Source organism: Drosophila arizonae, chromosome 2, assembly GCF_054131065.1.
Source record: "Drosophila arizonae isolate 15081-1271.41 chromosome 2, UAZ_ARI_1.0, whole genome shotgun sequence".
In the NCBI taxonomy this organism is placed as follows: Eukaryota; Metazoa; Arthropoda; class Insecta; order Diptera; family Drosophilidae; genus Drosophila; species Drosophila arizonae.
In genome coordinates, this window is record NC_142922.1 from 9,941,645 (window position 1) to 9,964,260 (window position 22,616).

Here is a 22,616-nt window from a genome sequence, read left to right on the forward strand (position 1 = left end):
AAATTTAGTGCTACAGCAAGGACAACTGCAATGGTGAAAGGAGGGGGGAGTTGGAGTGGGGCGGGGCGAACGCAGCGACGACCGGCTGCAATTTTCAATTTCGCGCACACTTTGCACAGATAATAGAAATTTCTTTCTGTCGCCGTTTGCCGCATCTGCTGCACAACGTTTATTGACACAAATCGCAAACGCATTTGACATAAGTGCCGCCCCCCGCTTGCCCCCGACACGCCCACAGCTGGCGGCTTTGCTCGAATATTTAGGTTATGAGTAGCTTAATGGCAGCGCCTTTGTGCTCAAGTCCAACTGTCAATGCGTCGCTCCCTCTCTATCCCCCTCTCTCTCCCTCTCTCTTTCTCTCTCTATCTCTCTCTCTCTCTCTAACTGACTCTGTCTCTGTCTATGTACATTGCTTGTTTAATTCAGGGCTTTTGAGAAAGTTTTCAGCGAATGCTTGGTAAGCTGCTTAACTGCGGAAAGCCATTGGAGAATGTTGCATGACTTAAATCTCGACCAGAGTTCTGCGAAAATGCGCGAATTCGCTTTAATTGTTTTATGGCAAATACCAATAAATGCTTGAATTATAATTTTGCAGAGACTGTAAAGGGCAATATTATATAATTGTAAAGAAAGTGAATGAATCAGCAGAAGAATGAATCAGATTTTGACTTGAATCAGCATTCACATCTTGGTGTGTGTGTGAGAGAGAGAGAGAGAGAGAGAACTCTCAGGCTATCAACTGTAGGGTGTCCAGAGATTTATCTGGCTTTACTTATAGTACCGTTCGTCGTCTGGCTAATCAATATATTGTAGTTTGGCCCCCGTCAACTGTGCCACATTTCGCTGATTAGCTTAGCTCAGCTGCCGCTGCAATCGGTCTTCCCGGTTCGGCATAAACAGCTCCTCCCCTCCCCCCCCCTCCACACACATACACACACAGCTGCCGGCTGGCGCTGGAGCTTCTTCACAATGAAATATATTTTTAATCAAGCCAAATCGAATTCAAGGCAATACACCGGTGGCTCATTATTTAGGCAAATGTGCAGCCATTAACTACAGGGCGGGCACGGCTGGGGATCGAACAGAGCTGAAATGCTGACCCGCGAATTGACAAATGTGGCCACTTAATGTGCTGCGGGGCAAATGTTAAACAATTTTCTCTTATATTTCGGTGTGAGTATGCGTGCGTATGCGTGTGTGTCTGTGTGTGTGTGTGTGCCAAAAATACAAACTAATTAATATAGGCAGAACGGCGAGGGAGTTGGCTGGCACAATGCCGCATTGCCACAATGCCACAATGAGACGCTGCCACGTTGAATTTTATTTGATTTTGTAAAAATTTAATTTCAACAAGGAATTCTTGTCAGCGTTTTACATGAAGACGAAGAAGCAGCAGCAGCAGCAGCAGCAGCAGGAGAAGAAGAGGAAGAGCAACACTAGGCGGCAATTTTTCAATGTTGTGTCGGAGGTCTGACTGAAAAATGAATGAGCCAAGAGCTCAGCGAGTGCGAGTCGAATAAGTGACTGACTGAGTGACTGAGTGACTAAATGACTGACGGACTGACTCGTCTTGGCTGACTTCCTACAGTTTGTTAAGGGAATTTTGCATTTTGTTTGAATTATTGCCTTCATTAAGATTGCGTTGTTGATTTTTTGCTGTTGTCGTTGGCTCTCCTGTTGCTGTTGTTGTTGTTGTTGTTGTTGTTGCTGTTGTCACAGGCTGGCAGTCGCAACGTGAGCGACAGCGTGATACCCAGCTCCAATGTTCCCACACCCAAAGAGAGCTCGTCACGGCTTTTGTTGTTGCTGTTGTTGTTGTGCACACCTAGGCGCCCGGCTGTTACATATCTTGAGCCACTCTGACTGCACTTGACAATAAATTTTATTGTAGCTCTACGCACAGCACACACACACTGACACACACACACAAACAACCTCGACGACGTCAGTCTCTTTGGTGTATTTTTAGCTTAATTGTGAATGGGAGAGCTGGGCGTGTCGTTGCCTTCTATGTGCTGACATGTGACTGTGAGTGTGACTGGGACAGGGACTGGGACAGGGACTGGGACTGGGCCACCCCAGACTCAGCGGCCCACGGTTAATTGTGCGAAATTCATTCATATGGAAAATTTGCCAGACTGTAACCACTGAAAACATAATTAAGCGATTGGCCTCTGCATATAAATAAGCACGACAGTGTTGGCAAACGTCTGACAGGTGCCACAGCGTGCCATCTCTCCTCACAATCGTCTTGCTCACTTCTTTCTTCAAATTGTCAACTCTTTAGTGTTTGCTCCTCAGTATTTGTATTCTTTATGTCTCAGGGATCAATTTAATAATCTAATTTCCATTTTGCGCTCTTAACATTTTACTGTACCTTCTCATTTCTTCACTCTGCACCTTCTCTACTGACGGTTCTCCATATTTCACTCTCTACTTTTTGCTTTTCAATATTCGCTCTGCACTATCCACTCTTTACTTAAAACTCTCTACTTTTATCTCTCCGTTCTTCATTATTTATTCAACTCTACTGATCACTTTCCATTCTCTACTCTACACTCTACTTTCCTACTGTTAAATTCCAGTTTGTTGTCTTCACTGTGAATGCGGAAAATTTTCACGTCATGCATTCATTCTCCACTCTACACTCTTCACTCTCCACTCTTCGCTATTCACTCTCCGCTGCACCTCATCCACTATGTACTCTCTACTCTCCACTCTCAACCCACTAGTCTCCGCTCTACACACTTCACTCTCCACTGATCAATCTTCACTGTTCACTCTACACTATCCACCCTCCACTCTCCATTCTTCACTCTCCACTCTTAACGTTTCACTCCTCTCTACGCAGCACTCTCCACTCGCTCACTCTACTCTCTACTCTCCACTCGCTTTTATTTTTACTAAACTCTCCACTTGCTGCTCGCTATTTGCTTTTCATAATTAAAATTCCTGCTATTTTTTACGCTCGTCTTGGCAATTTCACTTTTGCTGGTCCTAGCTCAACTCACATTCGGTCAATAGACCGCGGGGCATGGCTATGCAAACTTTCCAAATTTAACGCTCTGCACAATGCTGCGCAATTCTGTTGTTTTGTTTCGCTTTTTTTCCACGCTCTCTCTCTCTCTCTCTCTCTCTCTCTCTCTCTCTCTCTCTCTGTTTCTCTGTCTCTCTGCTCACCGCAGTAACAACAAGCAGCAGAATAATTACAACTAGCGAATCCTCGGGCAGAAGCTAGCCAGCTGAGTTGGATTGGACTGGCATGGCGTGGCGTGGCCAGGGCCTGAGCTTAAGCAAACAGGAAACGCATAATGAACACGCTGCACAGGCGGTCTGGCAACGCCGTCAGCGGCACACTGACTCACTCCGGCTCTTGACAATGGTTACGGCAAATGCGCTGACTCCGATTGCAACTCGCCGGCTTCGTCGACTTCCACTGGCTTTCATTCATTTTTGAGCGGTTTCGTGGTTAACAAGCGCTTCCTTATCCTTATTATTTTAATGCCTGCGGCTGCATTTCATCTTACTTACTTTTTACCCTCCAACCGTAACAATTTTTATACCATGGCATTTTCCCAGGCATTTTCCCCGGCTCGGTTGCTTAAATATTTTAACTACCGCACGTATTCGCTAGCTAGTTGCGATGTCTGTCTGTCTCACTGTCTGGCTGTCCGGCTGGCTGGCTGCCTGGCTGGCTGTCTGGCTGTCTCTGCTTGAGTCTGTCTGTCTCCACTGTTTGGGCTTTGTGCGCATAATTGGGGTTAACTACGGCCAGGTGTGGCAGCCCCAACCGCCAGGCCATACCCAGTTCCGGCGTCCAGGAAGCGGAGGAAGCGCCTGGCACGCCGCCGACCATTGTGTCGAAGTGTGCTAAAAAGGAAAAGTAAAATTTTTGCCGCACTTATAAATTGTCGGACTGCAGTTATTACATTTTTCCATTTTCCATTTTTATTTTCTCTGCTTCTTAGCAGCTCGCTCGATGCAATTAAGATGAATTGAAAGTGAAATTTTGGAGTGAAAAGACATAGCATTTGATTATTTACTTTGGCTTAACTAAAACATTTTCCTCACTCAACCAGAAATGGGAAACAAAAATTTGTTAATTTAAAAGTCAGCAAAAGTTGACACGCAAAATTGTAAAATTCAATTTGGGAAAAATTTTTTTTTATACCCTGAACCCATTGAAAATGGGAAATCAGGGTATAATGGTTTTGTTGAAATGTATGTAACAGGCAGAAGGAGGCGTGGCAGACCCCACAAAGTATATATATTCTTGATCAGGGCGACGAGCTGAGTCGATTTAGCCCTGTCCGTCTGTCTGTCTGTCCGTCTGTCCGTCTGTCCGTCTGTCCGTCTGTCCGTCTGTCCGTCTGTCCGTATGTTTGAACGCGTCGATTTCCGAAGATATAAGAGCTAGAGACTTGAATTTTTTTTTAAAATGACCGTATATACAGCGCGGACGTCGAGTTTGCTTTTAAAATTCGATAAATCATCCCGTTATGTTTTTATCGAGTAAAAACATTCAAGTTCAAATCAGGTGCCTCTATAGCTAATTGTGAATGATTTTTCTTTTTTCAAATTTCTCAAATATTCAATATAATATGTAGATCATATGCTGAAAGTTTCATTAAATTCCGTTCAGTCAAAAATTAATAAAAAATAATCAAATATTTGGCCAATTAACAAACGCACGTGCAGCAGCTACAACAAATACATCACATCAGCTGTTAGTTTCGTTTAGTTTTGGTAGATGGCGCTGCAGCAGTGAATCTATTTGAGTTTTGCCAGCGCCACCAGCAGGAGTGGGGTGGCCTAGTGTGTTAGGTGCATGACGCTCGATCAAGAAGTCGCGGTTCGAATCCCGATCGGTGCAACACTGATGTTTTTTTTTTTAAATTGTTTCAAAATATTTTTATATTTTCATAAATACGTTTTCTATTTAATTTATATTTTTAAATACACCGAAATTGAAATTTTAACTATACTTTATGTGAGTTTTTAATAGTTTGGTTATTCTAGCAGATTCTTAGAATCACATCAGCAGTTAGTTTCATTTAGTTTTGGTAGATGGCGCTGCAGCAGTGAATCTATTTGAGTTTTGCCAGCGCCACTAGCAGGAGTGAGGTGGCCTAGTGTGTTAGCAGCATGACGCTCGACCGAGGAGTCGCGGTTCGAATCCCGGTCGATGCAACTGATGTTAATTTTTTTTTAATTATTTCAAAATATTTTTATATTTTATTAAATGAGTTTGGTATTTTATTTATATTTTTAAATACATCGAAATTGAAATTTCAGCCATACTAAATGAGCATTTTTATTTGTTGGGTTCAGGGTAGTATCTAGTCGAGCACTCTCGACTAGAGTTTTCTTACTTGTTTTCTGTTTGTTTTATTTGTGTTGGCAACACTCACTGGTTGTGTGCGTGTGGGCGTGGCAGCGGTCGTGTTGACACACGGCGCACTCACACACACACACACACACACACGTGGCCATCTCTCGCTCATCTCACGGCGGGTCTCCGGCATTCCGTATGCCCGCTCCAGTTGGCACTCTCATCATCAATTCAGTTGATAATTATTTTTACGCGACGCAGCGAGTGCATTAAAAATGCAAATGGCAACACTTTGCCACTTTGATGGCAACGCGGCCGCCAGTGTTGTCACGTTGCTGTTTTATTAATTTATTAAATTAAAAAAACAAAGCGCAAAAGGCGCAACGACAGCGCATTCGCATTCGCATCTGTGATTGTAAATTTATGAGGAAACCAAAAAAAATAAATAAAAAGAGAGAGGAAAACAAGAAGAAAATAAATAAATAAATAAATAAATACAAAAAAAAAAAAGAAAGGAAAACAGCAAACAGAAAGCGGCGCAGGCAAAGCAGGAGCAGGGGAACGCAGAAAGGAGAAAGAGTTCTGCTTCAGCTGGGCGCACTGTCAATCGTGTCCCATGAATTATTAATTATTTGATTTTTCACACACACACACACACACACACAGCTAGAGTGAGCGGGAGAGAGAGAGAACGACACACGTTCGGCTGCCAACACTCGACTCGGCCAGTGTTGCATTGCGGCAAACGTTGTCAGCCGCTCGCTCTGACAGCCGCATGCAACACTGTCACTCAAATTTGACGTCGAGTGAGTGGCAAATAATAAGCAAGCGCCAGGCGGCACGGCTCATTGGTGCGCCGTGGCAAGCGAAGCTCTAATCAAATTATTAACCGAAATGCGCCGAGCGTGGCTAACGAGCCTGATTGCTAATAAAAGCAAAATTAGCTTAATCTAATTACCTGTCATGCATTATTGCTGCCGTTGCGTAACGAAATTCTAAAAACTTGCCTTCAAATAATTCAGCTGCGCGGATGTTGCCTTTTAGCAGGCTGCTGTAAAGAAACACACACACACATATATACTTGTGTCTGGGCGTAGGTAGAGCCGACTGGACCGTTGCAACCCTGCGGCCCACGCTATGCAGAGGGTGGTGGTGGTGCTGGCCCCTTGGCTGATGATTATTATTGTGCGTGCCCTGGGGACGATGCCCTGTCTGACTGCCTGGGCTACTGCCCTGCTCCTGCTCTGCCTCCTGCTCTGCCTCCTGCTCTGCCTCCTGCTCTGCCTCCTGCTCTGCCTCCTGCTCCTGCTCTGCCTGCCTGGCCTGCACATATTTTGCCATTTCGCTATGTGAATTATTCAGAGCTCAATCGATAAGGCCGATTGCTGCTAAACCAATGGCATCTTCTTTAGACCGGCTGCCCCTGGCTGGCGCAGTTGCTGACAGTTTATTTGGCAAATTGCTTGCATGTAATATGAAACTTTTTCCGCTCGCTCTTCCCCTCTCTCTCCCTTTCTCTTTATACTGGCTAATTTTTAGTTTGCCAATGACTCACAGGCAAAAAACCCGAATGGAAAAGAAGGCAAAAAAGTGTGTGCTAAATCGAAAATCTGAAACACGCGTCACGCATTGCCGGCCGCGTGGAACGAGGAGCCGAGGGATCAAATCCCAAAAATCATACCACACTAATATGCCATGACTATGACTCAGAGATTTCGTTACCTCTGAGCTGCTCTGAGCTGCTCCTGGCTGCTCCTTGCTGCTGGCTTATCTGCAGCGTTCAAATCGCGTTTTTGTTCGCCTGCAAGTCCTGCAGTCAGCCACCCTTTTGCTGCCAGCCTCCCCGTTTCCTGCCCGGCGCACTCTCGTGCTCTCTTTCTATGTGTCATCTGTCCGGGTTGAGCATAATTCAAAAATTTTAAATTCGAAAATCTCTTGGCACACAACATTTTTGTTGCATTATAAATCTAATTAGAATATGTGCGCACCGCAGCAGCAGCAGCAGCACTCTCCCTCTCACTCTCTCTCTAGATGTACCTAGCCAGCATGCCCAGCAATCCCTTCTCACTCCTGGCCCTCATTTCATATGCTCAGCGCATCTGGCCGCATCCGCAACTGAAAATTGCCAATGGCGGCGCCTGTGCGTCTAGGCAATAAATTTGATTTGTTTCAAATTACAGCCAAAAAGCAATGAACAATTTTTATTTTGGCTTTATTTTTGGTGATTCGTTTTTTTTTTTTTTTTCTGTTAGCCCGGGTCTCTCTCGTTTTGTTGGCTGCATTTTGTTAAGCCGCCAAATCGAATCTTACTTGCGGTTACTCTCTGCGGGCAATTTTCATAATTTACATAAGCAAATCAAATTGTAAATGGAATTTGGACTGTGGAAGGGGCGGGGCGGGGCGGAGGCAGAGGCGGGTGCGAAGCTCGTGCTGAAGCTGGCGCCCGCTCCTTTATGTCACCAGCAAAACCAGCTGAAAATGAAATGAAAATGCAAAAGAAAAAAGAGAGAGATATGAAAATGGAACTATGTTGAGTGTCTGACGTAGATTTGCTCGCATTTTTATCATCCTTGCCACAAATTGTGTCAGCTTCTTTCTTACTTTGTTGCTGCGTGCTTTGTGCGTCTTTTGTTGTCGATGCGTCAAAGAATTTGGCTCAAGTGACGCCTTTATATTTGCCAGCCCTGAGTGGGGGGAGTGGCATGGCTTGGGGCAGGGGGGAGTGTACATCGAGCAGATGCAGACATAAATATGTTGTGCTCCTGTCTGTATAATACGAACCAGTGGCATGTCAATGCTCAAAATTGCGGCGACAATTTGCCTCGCGATTTGAGCGCCCAATGAAACATATTTGAGTAATACGATGACGCGATGTGTGGCCATATTTCATATGTAATTTTGTGACACAACTGCAATGTGAGGGGGAGTAACCATCTGTATGTGTCTTGTTTCTAATGCTAGAGCATTTGAGCAATTGAAAAAATGTCTTATTTTATATATTTAATCACTTATATATTCCTACAAGTCTTTGTTACATAATACAGACATTTGTTATATTGTACCCATCGAACTGACTATCTTGAGATCTTAAGCAGTGTGAAGTTGTAGTATGTGGAAATATAAGCAATGTCATATTCAAATTCGAAATTCGAATGATATATTATATAAATTTTATATAATTTTATATATATACATTTTATGAATTATATTCAAATCTAAATAATATACCACAAGAATATAAAATATGTATACATGACATGACTTTGACATATAACCTCTAGAATATATAATACATGAGACAATATTACTTATAAAATTGTATATAACTCCATTTACATCCAAATGGAGATTTTGGTCTCTTCACCATTCGTATTTAAAGAGCCAAAAGGGTTTTATGCTTAACATGTATGTATATATATATATATCACATATTTTAGATGTGTTTTAGCCTTAAGTCTTCTTGGCATATCTTTATAAAAGAGGTAAAAAAATATATTTGACTTTAAATATTTATAAAAATAAGAATATTATATTTATAATGCCGAAAACCTCCTTAAAAGTGAATCTACATTAAATCGAATATTTACATATACCATAACCATACTTTTACATGAATATGTAAGTTTTATATGCATACATACATGTCTTATGCCATCACTATGTAAAAAGTATTAAGAATATGCCCTACACAACTTTACTTACCAACAAAATATTCGTGTTAATATTTGCTCTCGTTACTTGGCAACTGGGGATGGCTTCAATTGAGATGGCCAATCAGATAAGATAAGCTGAAGTGAATTTATTTTCAAATTCTCTTGCCATCCAACGGTGCTCGGTGGAAGCCCTAGTATTTATTTCCATTTGTTTTACAGCACTGTTATTTCTTGCTTTTTTTTTTTTTTTAAGTGCGCTGGAAGTGTCAACAAATGTCAAACGTATGACAATTAACTTTCTACGGTTGTGTAAATCGCATAAAAATTTTGTGAAATTGTGAAAAATAGTTAAATAATAAACATCGTAAGACAAGGCTTAAACAAACGAAAGCGAACAATAAATGTGACGATGAATTTATTGAAAGAAAACACAACACACTCGGCTTGAGGAGCATTTGATTTCATTTTCGTTTTTCTTGTGATTTGTGAGACACGCACTAGCACAGACAATTCAAGAATACACACACACACTTACGCCGATTAACGTACAAGCAGCTAGGGAGAGAGAGACAGACAGACAGACAGTTACAGAGAGCCAGAAATAGAGTGAGTGAGCGAGCTAGAAAGAGTTGACAGGGCTACAGCTTTTGGGACTGCTGGAAAGGCGTGTCGATTGCTGTCAAATATTTGCTCATTTTGAGGCACATAGAGAACACACAAGTCTAGAGCAATTTGGTTAAGCACACGCCCGCGCATTAGATTCTATAGGATTTTTAGAAAATTCTGCATTTGCGTGAACATTGAACTATATGTCGTTTAATTTGTAATTGCGCCGCACTGGTAGCAATGTCAACTGCGCTGGCAGCGGCGGCAAGTGCAACCGGCACGTCCACAACAGCGCCGCCAGCAGCGACCACAACAGCCACGTCATCGACAACAACAACAGCAGCAACAGCAGCAACAGCAGCAACAGCAGCATCAGCAGCAACAACGGTAACGGTAACGGCAACGGCGGCGGCAGCTGCCACAGCAGCAGCAGCAGCGGCAGCTACTGCGGCGGCCGCAGCGGCAGCAGCCGCCACAGCAGCTGCAGCAAACACCAGACCCATGTTGCTGGAGCCCTTGCCGCAGTTTGTGGAGCAATCTACGACGAAAATAACCTATGCAGATTTTGAGGCCAGCACTAATAATGTAAGTCCATTGCCCACTGACGAAGCCTGCCCAACAATACCAACCATATACCAACAGCAGTATCATCAGCAGCCACCCCAGCAGGAGCAACACCATCATCATCAGCAGCAGCAGCAGCATCATCAGCAGCATCATCATCACCAGCAGCAGGCGTTGAGTGCGGAAACAGACTCGGAGGCTGGATCGGAGTTGCAATCGGATTACCTTGATCCAAATGAGTTTCCGCTGCCCGGCACCAGGCGAAAGAAAAAGGTGCACAAGACGCTAACACAAACGTATCCGCGTCCCCCTGGCGGCTACAAATACTCGATGGGCTTTCTCTATAGCATTGGCAGCCATATGGCTGGGGTAACACTCGATATACCCACGCCCACATCCATCACGCCGCGGACACTGCGCACCTCACCGCCGCCGCCGCCCACGCAGCTGCCCCTGCTGCCCGCCGTGCCGATGGTGCCACGATCGGGCACCAATTCGCCGAGTACGGGCTTTAGCGCCGCTGCGGCGGCGGCAGCGGCAGCAGCAGCAGCGGCCGCAGCCTCGCCGACTTCTGCCAATGCGAGCCTGTCGCCGCCCCAATTCATTTGCCCGGGCTACAGTGGCCCCCAGCGACGTTTGTGGCATGCCGAGAATGCCGTTTGGCAGTTCGATCGCAATTATCCGTACAATCAGGGCTACGCCTCGCAGTACGGCATACCGATGATGCCGCTGGGCTTCGAGCAGCATCCGTACGGGCCGCAGCGTTTCATGTTTCCAGGCTATTATAATCAGACGGCAATGCCGCGCGGCGGCTATCGCCATGTCTCATCGAATCTGTCCACCGTCGCCGAGCAGCCTTCGGCCAATGGAGAGCCACATCAGCAGCAGCAGCAGCAACAGCAGCAGCAGCAACAGCAGCAGCAACAGCAACAGCAGCAGCAACAACAGCAGCCGCAGCCACAGCCGCAGCCGGAGGCGGCAGCAGTGCCGGATGGTTTCAATGGCGGCTTTCCGCCAGTGGATCGATTCGGCCGTCCGACTGCACCGCCGCCACGCGAACGCTTCGGCCCTGGCCGCCATGCGAATGGCCCGATGACCTTTGCCCGTGAGTCCAAGACTTTCTACAATAGCAATGGCAACGTAACTATGGGCGCACCGGGCACACGCATACGCCATCCGTTTGATCCGCGCTCAGGGCTGCAGCGCGGATCCCAGCAGCAACAACAGCAGCAGCAGCAACAGCAACAACAGCAACAACAACAGCAGCAGCAACAGCAGCAGCAGCAACACGCTGCCGTCTCCTTGCACAATGGACAAAATGCCGCTGCCCTGGAGCCGAGCAACATGAACCGACGCGGTGGCTATCAGGCGAGCGGCAGCTACCACGCCACAACGGGCCGCCATCTGAAGCGTTCGAAGAGCCAATCGACAACCGCGCGCAGCTCGCACTCCTCGGACTCGGTGTCGCCGTCGTCGTCAAAGACGCAGTTCGAGCAGCGCGTGGAGACGGCTTCGACAGTGTCGCTGGCCTCGTACAATCACCAGCAGCGCAGCTATCGCAATCGGGCGCGCTATATGACCGCCAATGTGGGCATGGAGCTCGTTGGGCAGCAGCGCGGCCAGCAGCAGCCGGCTGCCAATTATCAGCCGCCGATGCGGCGCATGCCAAAGTTCACGGAGATGCAACGCCAGCATACGCGCTCGTATCAGTCGCGCCACATGGAGCACGCCGGCTACCCGGTGGCCATGGCTCCATATCCGGAGGCGCAAATGGAGCTGGACGATCAGGACTCGCCGGGCATTAACGCTGCCAGCAGCGGCACCTCCGACGGGGACCATCATCATGAATCGGACTTTGAGCAGCGCAGCCCCGTCGATTATGGCGTTGCGGTCAATGCAATGGAGTTCTCATCGGATGCCGATCTGCAGGGCAACAACCAGACGAATCGCTCCAACTGCGGCGACTGCGACAGCCAGTCGTTCGTCAGCCTGGAGCCGAGCTCGTCTAGCGACAGCACGGAGAGCGAACAGAGCGACGCGTCGCTGGAGTCGATGGTGCGCAAGATAACCATAAGCTGCCTGGCGCTGGCCACCAGCGCTCAGATGCCCGACCTGAAGGGGCCGAATCTGATACCCTTTGGGGACATGCATCACTTGCGGGAGGCTGAGCGCAGGGGTCAGCATGGCGCACGGAATGGCTTCAAGTGCTCGTCGCACTGCTGCGGCGATATGCTGGTCGAGCCGTCGAAGGCGTCGCAGCTTGTGCGTGCCAACGAAACGGATGAGGACAATTGCTCCGAGGCATCGGCCATATCCTCCACCAAGACCCTGCTGGCCGTCTCCACCAAGGGCAACATCATTAAGGTGGGCATTTCTATTATTTACCTTGTTTCTATTCCCTTTATGGGATTGAGTTTTATTGCGTTCCCTTCGCCTAGGACGACATTCTGGATGACGATCAGCCGTTGACCATGCAGAATCGATATTGGCACGAATTCTTTGGCTATACGCCGGCCGATCGCTTTCTGACCCGCACCAAGATGGTGGAAATGAAACGTCCCCCCCACTCGGTGCCCAGTCGCTCCAAATGGGATCCGTTGACGCTGGCCATTTGGCAGAAGTTCCGCGAGGCTCAGCAGACTCGCCACATATTCAAGACCAAAATGCGCCTCTGGCGCTTCATCTACAAGGTGACTATGGTGGGTATAGATCACTCAATAGAGAGTCGGTTCGGTGGTGGCCCCTGCTAATCGTGCTACTTCCATAGGCCGTCTATCCGCGCTATGGCGTCTACCTGGTGGGCTCGTCGATATCGTTCTTTGGCTCCAAGTGCTCCGACATGGACATATGCATGCTGGCCTGCACCAATCACAACATCGACCCACGCATGGAGGCCGTCTACCACTTGCAGATCATGCGCGAAATGCTGAATGCCACCGAACAGTTTCAGGAGTTCAATTTGATTGAGGCGCGTGTGCCGATCCTGCGCTTCACGGATCGCCGCCACAAGGTGGAGGTGGACATCAATTTCAACAATTCGGTGGGCATACGGAACACACACTTGCTCTACTGCTATTCGCAGCTGGAGTGGCGCCTGCGTCCCATCGCGCTCACCATCAAGCAGTGGGCGCAGTATCACAACATCAACAATGCCAAGAACATGACCATCTCCAGCTACTCGCTCATGCTGATGGTCATACACTTTCTGCAGTCCGGCGTCAATCCGCCGGTGTTGCCCTGCCTGCACAAGCTATATCCGGAGAAGTTCAGCATTCTGCAGCCGACGGACTTTGGCTATGTGGACATGAACGAGGTGATGACCCCGTATCAGTCGGACAACCATCAGACGCTGGGCGAGCTGTTGCTCGATTTTCTGCACTATTACAGCCTCTTTGAGTACAGCAAGTTTGCGATTTCGATACGGGTGGGCGGCGTGCTGCCGGTGGAGACATGCCGCTCCTCGAAGGCGGCCAAAAACGATATACACCAGTGGAATGAGCTGTGCATCGAGGAGCCGTTCGATTTGACAAATACGGCTCGCTCGGTCTACGATCCAGATACGTTCGATCGGATTCGCGCCATCTTCTTGGCCTCGTACAGTCGATTGGAGTCCACCCGTAATTTGAATTCCATATTCGAGGACTACGACGGCCCCACCATACAGATGGCACCGCTCACCGAAGAATCGGACAACGAGTCCGGCCTCAAGCAGCCGAGCGCCACATCGTCCAAATCGAACAGTGCCCAGCCGTCGCCCAGGCACATGGTGGACAAGGCGACCACAGCTCTGTGGAGCGACATACGCAACAAGGTGGAGCAGTCCGAAATGGTGTCCATTGTGGAGGAGCATGTCCTTAATTTGGCCAAAGAGGCCAAGCAAAAGAAAAACGCACGCGCCCCACAATAATTGCAAGAGAAAAGAAAAACTGCGGCCACGCACCCAACATCAACAAGCAAAGAAAAAATGTATTAAAAAACAGTAATCAACCTTCCTTCCTTCTCTCAACGAAAAAACCCCTCCGCAAAAAAAGAAGAAAAAAAAAATCATAAGAAAATAAGAAGATAAGAAATACGCAGAAGAATAATCGAACCGTCCAAGAGTCGCCCTCACGCACCGGCTTTAGACCTGAGCAGCAATCATTAGTTGCGCGCTAATGCCAGACAGCTGTCCCATCCGAAAGTGTACAATTTTGATAGAAACGATCGTAGTTGCTTGTAGCTTGCACCGGAAAAACACTTTTAAATTTTACGTTGGACACTTCACAATTTAGATTCTTGACATTCTTGAAAGATTCCTTCGCAAGCGATAGTCTCCCTGAAAAAAAAAAATTAGCTTTTTCAACTCTAATCTTTCGTAAATGTGGTCGCAAAAAAAATCACTACTAGTACAAATACAAACAAAAAACATAGAGCAAAAGCATCCAAGAGCAAGAAATATATAGATATAGATATAAAAAATGATTTTGAAAAAAAAATTTAGAAAAAAAAAAAATTACAAAATCAAGTCAAAAAAAAAAAAAAAAAAAGGAACAAACAAACAACATACACTCCCAACCCAAATAATCATAATATTATTAAAGAAATGCACAATAATCATATAGAAATCTCCAGAGAGAGATTAGGTATAGAGTCATTGTAGGAGCTTAACCATTTTATACTCTTAGTACAACGTACGCACATTCTCACAGTAAACACTTTCACACATTTTTGTAGAAAATCAATCAAAAAATGTAAAAAATGCGCTAATGTCTAAACAAAATATGGGATAAACAGCGGCCAATCCAGAACCCCATTCGGAATGACCAAAAAAAAAAACTCGTTTTCAAAATAGACAGCGCTAAAAAAGAAAAAAAAAATTAAAAAACACACGAATAAAAAGTAAAAAAAAAAAAAATAATAATAATAATATTAATAATAATGGTAAATTTCTTTGGTTGTCTTAAAAGCTGAGCTGGCGAGGCTATATAGTTGAGGCTATATAAAGCTCAACTCGATTCGTCTTGTCATGTGCTTATTAGATAGTCGATTATATAATACTAAATCTATATGAAAGACTGAAAACAAGGACAATTTTAAGCAACTGGATTTTTTATAGCGCAAGCTATTTTTGATTGTGCGAATAGCTGAGCTGAACATAATATTGAACTGGAAGTACTTTGGGGTAGGCTATTTTCTATTACATATTATATACATATTATATAATACCAAAAGAATTTGTATAATATTGGTAACATTAATCGAAACTTTATTTAATTGTCTTAAAAGATTAACTGATGAGCTTGAAGATATGGGTTATATAAAGCTCAGCTCGATTTGTCTTTCATTGGTACATATATCGATTAATTTGTGTTTCGATGTCGAAAATCGATTTTTTGATAACTTAATTATATATAAGAATTATACATAATTAATTATACATAAGAACTTGATTTATTTCCATGCTGAAAATGGACTTTCTTCTTGGTTTTTAGAATCCAATACGCAAACTTTATAAATTAAATATAATTTATATATGATACATACCTTTTAGACATACATTATACATTAAATATTTCAAATTTTGTTCATGCAATATTTTGTGTAAAAAATCATAGAAGTCTTACCAAAGACTTCCTAGTTCTTGATGAAGTTGCTCATTCGACGCGCTGCTATTCATAGACAAATTGCAGCTGCTATAAATACCCTGTACATTGTGCAGTTTGATGAGCGTCCAATTGGCCTTTATATAATATTTCCCTGGGGTTCCGAAATTGTCGCACATGCGGCAGCAAATTAAATCACAACTGCAGTTGGGGGTTGTACGAGAGCGTGGGCGTGGCAAGTGCGCGCACCATATGAATGGCAATTTGTAGCGTACATCTGTCACATAGACACCTACAGACACACACACGCACACAGAGATCATCAATCGAAATGTGCGAGTGCGTCAAAAATGATTACATCAAATGCAATGCTCAATTTCAGTTGGTGGTTGCCATTGAGTAATTGATATAATGTCAGACCTTGTCGCCCACTTAATGTTCGAATTGTCAACGGGATTAGTGACCAATGCACGGAACAATTGGGGGGTTGGCCGGGCTGTTCTATATAGAACGTGTCTAATGCCAATATTCGTTGCAATTGTCCGACCATTGTTCAGCAGCCGCTGGCATCATTATCATTATCACAGCATAGCTGTTCGCAGTTCGCATTAATTTGTGCATATGTGCAAAATTCTTTTGGTAATTAAAACGGGGGGCAGCTGGCAAATGCAGCCATCAATTTTTCATTTGGAAAATGTAATTAATGCGCGCCATTGTTAATCGTCGGGCATTTGCATAAGCCCATTCAACACCTAGAGAAATGCCCACTGAGAATTGAGAGGGGAAGATGAAGAAGAAGAAGCAGAAAAAAAGAGGTTGTCAATTTGGGAAATTTGCACAACAAAAGCGTTTGCCGTTGCAAATGGACGTCTTCTTCTTCTTCTGCTTCTCCCCCAATCACTTTATGCATTCAAATTAAGATGGGAGTAAAAATTAATTTGACAGCAATTTGTGGCGCCTCCTGCTGCTGCTGCTGCTGCAACAGCTGCAGCTGCTATTAAAATTCCTTTTGGCCAAATCCCTGGCCCTGACTCCAGGCCAGTTCTGATCTTTGCGCAAATAATTACTCATTGTCATTGTAATTGGCGTGCGGGCGCTAAATGGAAGGCACAGGCCGTGTGGGGCTGTGGATGGGGCGCACGATTCCTGACATTTTTGCTTGCTGCCCTAACTTGATTATTTGTGAGCGATGAGCAAGCAAAATGGGAGGCCAAAGAGCCAGACAAGGATGATGCTCGATTACTTAGCAGAGACGAAGAGAGCGAGACAGGTGATGCTGATGCATTTTGTATGACCCAACAGTGGGCGTTAAATCTATGCTCCTGAACAGGGTACGTGAAATTCGACATGTGACATCTGTTAGAGGGAGAAGATTCCATAGGCCTAGTGAAGGTAGCAAGGATCTAATGAGGGTAGTCGTTGAGAGTGTGAAAGTTTTATCTTTTAGAAAAATGTTACTTTGTAATATATGGATATAACTTTTAACTTATATAATACAAAATATAATAATATATAAACTTTCTGAAATTATTTATATCAAATACGACGATGTCCGTATCATATAGAGTTACATCTTATTGCATGATATATCATAAAGATACATCTATGCATCAACTTAAGGGTATTTAATGTTCGGTAACTTAAAGTTTGCTTTGTTCTTCTTCGTGTTCATTTATTGTGCTCGGCTGTCCAGAGGGGCGGCCAGCTGCTGATGATCCCCCATGGACGTTTGGTTATATTGTGCGCACGTAGTGGAATTTTCATTTTATGTCATTTCAATTTTCCTGCCTTCAGTTCTCTGTTTTTATAGACGCAACGAAAATGAATTGTACGGAAAAAAGGGTTCAATTGAAAGATGCAACAGCAGCAACAACAACAAAAACAACAATCAATTGCTCGTTGTCTGCCATTTTTGGCTTGGCTATGTGTGTGTGTGTGTGTGAGTGTAAATGCTTATGTGTGAGTGTAAGCGTTGCCTTTGGGACTTTGTTGACGTGCCATGAGATATATTGTTGTTTGTTTGTTTGTCGGTTTGTTGTTGCTGTATTTTGTCTTTTTCCTTTTCCTTTTTGCTTTTTTTTTTGTGCGAGTCTTTAGCTAGAGTGGACAAAGTCCAAGCCAACTTGTCCAATCTCGGCCCATTGTGCATTAGTCATGAGCAACAAATTACCTGCGACATGTGAGAAACTGCCAGGCGAGCGCGTTGACAGCTCTGTGCCGGCCCCTTAGGGGCACAAAGTGGCTCGCAAGCTGGCATGCCACTGCTGTGGTGCAGTAATGACGCAGTGGTGTAGCAGTGGTGCACAGTGGTGCGCAGTGTTGCCGCTAACAAGCTCACAACTACAAACTAATCATTTAATTTTGTTTTCCTGTTTGTTCTTCTAATTGCAGGTAAGCTTATTACACTGTACTACACAGCAACAGTAACAACAACAACTGCAACAACAACAACAACAATTGCAATTTGGCGTAAGTGCTTGTCTACAATTTTAATTAGTTTTAAATGCAATTAAATGCATATGCCAACACTCCTACTTCCCCCCTCTCTCTCTCTCTCTCTCTCTCCCTGCCTTTGTCTTTTTTTGCCATCTGTGCACTTAGCCAAAATTTAGCTAAGCACAGATGAAATTTTAATTTTAAAACAATAAATCAGTTGACAAATGTTGCCAACTGCATAATTTACGCACACCATTTATAGATGCACACAATGCGTGTGCATTAGTATATATATATATATATATATATATATATATATATATATATATATATATATATATATATATATATATATATATATATATATATATATGTGTGTGTGTGTGTTGACTTTGCCGCACAATTAGAAACACATTAAATATTAAATACGCGCGCGTCATGAATTATACGCATAAACATTGTTTTCAGCGCATTTGGCAAATATTTTGTTTGTTTGTTTGTTTGCTTAGCCGCAGCCCCATGTAAAAGGCCTGATTAACGCGCTGAGCCACTTCATCATAGATTAAACATAACCGAAAATAAACACACCTGACACGGAAATTAATTAAATGTGTAAACAGGCGAGCTAAGCTGGCCAAAAAAAAAACCCAAAAAAAATACTAAAAATTTTCTCTTCATATTTTTGCTCTGCCATTTAATTAATTTGAATGCTGTTGACTCAAATTATTTAAAGTGATGCTTGATAGCTTAATCGAAACCGGGTAAAATAGCAATGGCTATCACTAGTTGTCGTTCTTTGTGCCATCTGCAATTCGCACATTTCCTTTGCCATGGTCGAAAAGCAATTTCCAGTTGGTTTTTATTTCGCTCGGCTCGATTTATGCATATGTCGACATTTGATGGCTGCGTTTTACAATTTGCTTGCTTTTTGCAAACTATTTCATTTCGGCTACTGTCGCTTTAGATGTTTAGTTTCGGGCGCCACGCCCCCTCGGTCAACGCCCCGGCAATGGCAGTAGCAAAAAATCAATCAGCCAATGCTCAATAAAAACCAAAAACTAAGGGCCATGTGAACATGCCACAGAGTCATCCACACACACACACACACTGAGCTCTTGGTTCGGCAATCAAGCACATTTATTATGCATTTTTCATATGACAATTTTTATTTATTTTTTAGCACTTCAAGTAGACCCATTTAAAAGCGACCACATAAAAAGCACACACAAATACATATTCGCATGCACACACACACATATATGGCATGCCAATACAGCCTTTATGTCTATGCATGAGTAAAGCCCCTGCAGGACATATTTGTGGCGGTGTGTGTGTGTGTGCGTATGTGTCTATGTATGTGTGTGCGTATAAAAAACGCAAATTACCCGCATTTTTTACAAGCGGTTTATTGAAAATTGAAATTTATGCGTCGCATCGTGTCGAGAGACTACATTGAGCAACTGCATAGCCATAAGTCCCTTCATATATTATAAATACAACCACACACACACACACACACACACACACACTCACACACACACATGTACAGAAAGCTATCAATATGCATATATATCCGGTGCTGATCCCTGTCGTATCGCTGTCATCTCTAGTAGACACTTCACTCGCCACATCGATAAACGTGCTGGCACTTATTGATTTTCGTGCAGCGCGCCGTGGCAGACAGCGAATTCATAAATTTAAATGGCTGGCAGGCACTTAAAGCTACAGCCACGAAGAAGGCGAAGCAGAAGCCACCGAAAAACGGAGGCATAAATCATGCAACTGCTGCAAAGCATTCATTTGTTTACATCGCCAACCACCTGCCTATCCGCTAGCTCGGTCTACCTGTGCGCGGCAGAAGGGTTGCAACTTGCAAAACTTGTGGCATATCGCTTACCGGCGTCAAGTCCAGGCGATCAGGCTCACGCCTACAGCCCAGCCCCCTAGTCGCTGCTGTGCCACGTAGTTGTCCTTTGGCTTTTCACACATTTGCATATCATTTGCTTAGAGGGGCGAAGGGGGGGGGGGGGAGCTGGATCTAAAAGTGTGGGCGTGCCCGTGCTGCTTATCGCCGGGCGACACTTGCCGCGCCGCATTCAGTTGCCTACCACTTGCCACTTGCCACTTGCCGCTTTCCACTTGCCACTTGCAACTTGCAACTGGCAACTGGTAGCAGGGGCCGTGGTATTTCCGTTGCCTGGGCACGCGCTTGTTAGAAGCGAAGCTCTTAACGATATCGTGTCATTTTTTGCATTTCCTTGTGCATTGCTTTCAGTTTTTCCAGCGCTTTTCTGTATTTTCTTTACATTTGCTTTCCTTTACCTTCTTCGTTTTTCCTGTATTTTCTCCATTTTTGCGGTTGCCGCCCTCAAGTGTGCGACGGCCTTATCGCGTGCGACGCGGTGACACCTACAGACAGTGGTGCAGTGGCGACGGCCAAAGGCGGCAGCCAAGTGATTTTGGCCAAGGCAGAATTAAGCTCAGTTGCTGCAGCTCGCCAAATAAATCACACGCCAGCAGACAGTCAGCCAGTAAGAGAGAGGGGGAGAGGGAGAGAGGGCTAGTATTATAATAAATAAGTCGAGTTTGCATGTTTGTCTTGCGTCTAGCACTTCTCACGTGTCAGTCGTTAGGCCACAGGCCACACAGGCTTCATCTGCAATGCAGCTGCAGCAGCATCGATTCTGGCCAAGACGAGCTTGCAACATCAGCAGCTGGCATATGATTTGCAATGCGAAGACGCCGGCTGCAATTAGAGCCTGCGACTCGAGCGCTGTCAAGTGCGCTGGAAAGTATGCTACGCTTAATGCCGAATAGCTGCGACTCGGCTCGTTCAATTAAAATGCAGAAATGTTTGAGAGAAGGAGTGGGAGAGGGGAGAGAGTGCAAGGCATAGATGGAGATAGCGAGACAAGTTGAGCACAGCAATTGCGACGCCACGCCAGCCACGCCCATGACGATGCTGATGCTGATGCTGATGCTGATGCTGATGCCTGGCCATGGCCATGGCTATAATGCACTGTGATTAATTTCAACGCCCAGCAACGTTTGTAACCCATTTGCATGCGCTGCTCGTGCCTCGAGAGTCGTGACAGGATAATCCCCAGCTCGTTGTCCTTACCAAGCTCGCCCGGTCTGGCCGCTGTTTTAAGTAATTTTTTAAGGAAACCAAAGAAATTAAAAAAGCTAAAGGATAAGACTTAAGGGTCCAGTCTACCTGGCAACCTGTCCTGTCCTGTCCTGTCTTGTCCGGATGCTGCCCGTGCAGCGAGACAGCGCGCGAGTGAGAGAGAGAGAGAGAGAGAGCGAGTGAGTGAGTGAGTGAGCGAGATAGCGAGCGCGTCGTTTGGCAAAAATATTACAAAAAACGTGCCAAACGTTTATTTAAAAGGATTTATGTGCGTTACGTGCTAAATGTGAAATAATAATTTCTCTTATTTTTTGCAATTTTTTCTCTCTCTCGAATTTTGTTATTTTTAATGCCATTTTTAATGCCGCACAGTGTACAATGCAATGCCAAAGCGTGTGAGTGTGTGTGTGTGAGACAGCAGAGGGAAAAGCATTTTGTGGCTGTGGCATTAACTCAAGTCCTTTTGCCATTTTTATTGAGCTGGCGAACGCGTGAAATTGTTGTGGGCCGCTAGCAACGTGAGGCAACTCTTTGGCAGAGATTTTGCTCGGCCCGGGACTTAATTGCATTTGAAGTTGCCTGCCAGAGCCGTTGGCCGGCTCGCCGGCTCTGTGCTGCTGTGGTGCTGTGGTGCTGTGGTGCTCTTAAGTGCTGCGTCTACAGCCTGAAAGGAAAAGTTTTCTTTTCTGTTCTCTCTCCCTCTCGTCCTCCCTCTCTCTCTTGCCTACATCTTTCATTTTGTGGCTGTTGTTGCTTTGCGGCTGCCAATGCCAATTTATGGCTGGCTCTCTATCTCTGGCTCTGCCCACGCTCTCGGCTGCCTTAGTCGCATTGAAATCGAAAATGCGTAGATGGCTGGGGAATACTGCCCATATATATATACATACAATATATACTTTTGTGCAGACAGATCGGGAAATAGTTGAAGCAGGAGGCGGGGACATTAGCTGCTGCTGGCCAAGTGAGCTCCAACCGAGTTGCTGCTACTTCATATTATTATTGTTATTATTATATTTTCCTTTTTGGCTCGGCTCTCGACCGGCGTGTCCTTCAGCGGAGTCCTGCACCCGCACGCATATAGCATAATAATTAGGAGGGTGTCCTGCAGACATGCTGGGCCGTTAATGCGAGACGCAGTCAAACGAAGACAAAGACAATCCAGACACAGTTGTACAGTTCATTTTGCGGGCGCACAAAGTTTCTTAATTTTTTCTCTTCTTTTTTGCTACCTCTCTCTCTCTCGCTCTCTCTCTCTAGCTCTCTTTGTCTTTTGCTGCGTTCCTCAGTTGAGTGAAAAAGAAAAAACTTTTAAT

General features: G+C 45.0%; 2 protein-coding genes and 1 long non-coding RNA gene across 12 annotated transcripts in view; 2 read left to right on the top strand and 1 right to left on the bottom strand.

Annotated features, from left to right (window-relative positions):
• SKIP (Shal K[+] channel interacting protein) overlaps positions 1-22,616 on the top strand; it is a 173,973-nt gene that overhangs the window by 84,248 nt on the left and 67,109 nt on the right. The gene's annotated exons all lie outside the window — the stretch shown is intronic.
• LOC149270282 (uncharacterized) lies at positions 1,262-9,175 on the bottom strand. Its single transcript, XR_016268505.1, has 2 exons — positions 9,035-9,175; positions 1,262-5,739 (listed from the first exon to the last, which is right to left on the bottom strand). It is a non-coding gene; the product is annotated as an uncharacterized LOC149270282 (long non-coding RNA).
• Gld2 (GLD2 poly(A) polymerase) lies at positions 9,270-14,696 on the top strand. Of its 4 annotated transcripts, none has more exons than XM_089461871.1 (4): positions 9,270-10,176; positions 10,234-12,519; positions 12,594-12,854; positions 12,923-14,696. In XM_089461871.1, the coding sequence occupies exons 1-4, from the start codon at positions 9,832-9,834 to the stop codon at positions 14,060-14,062; spliced, it is 4,032 nt and encodes a 1,343-aa protein (XP_089317997.1). In that variant the 5' UTR covers positions 9,270-9,831; the 3' UTR covers positions 14,063-14,696. The 4 variants fall into 4 exon arrangements, with proteins under 4 accessions (XP_089317997.1, XP_089317998.1, XP_089317999.1 ...); XM_089461872.1 differs by having other exon boundaries at positions 10,237-12,519; XM_089461873.1 differs by having other exon boundaries at positions 10,246-12,519.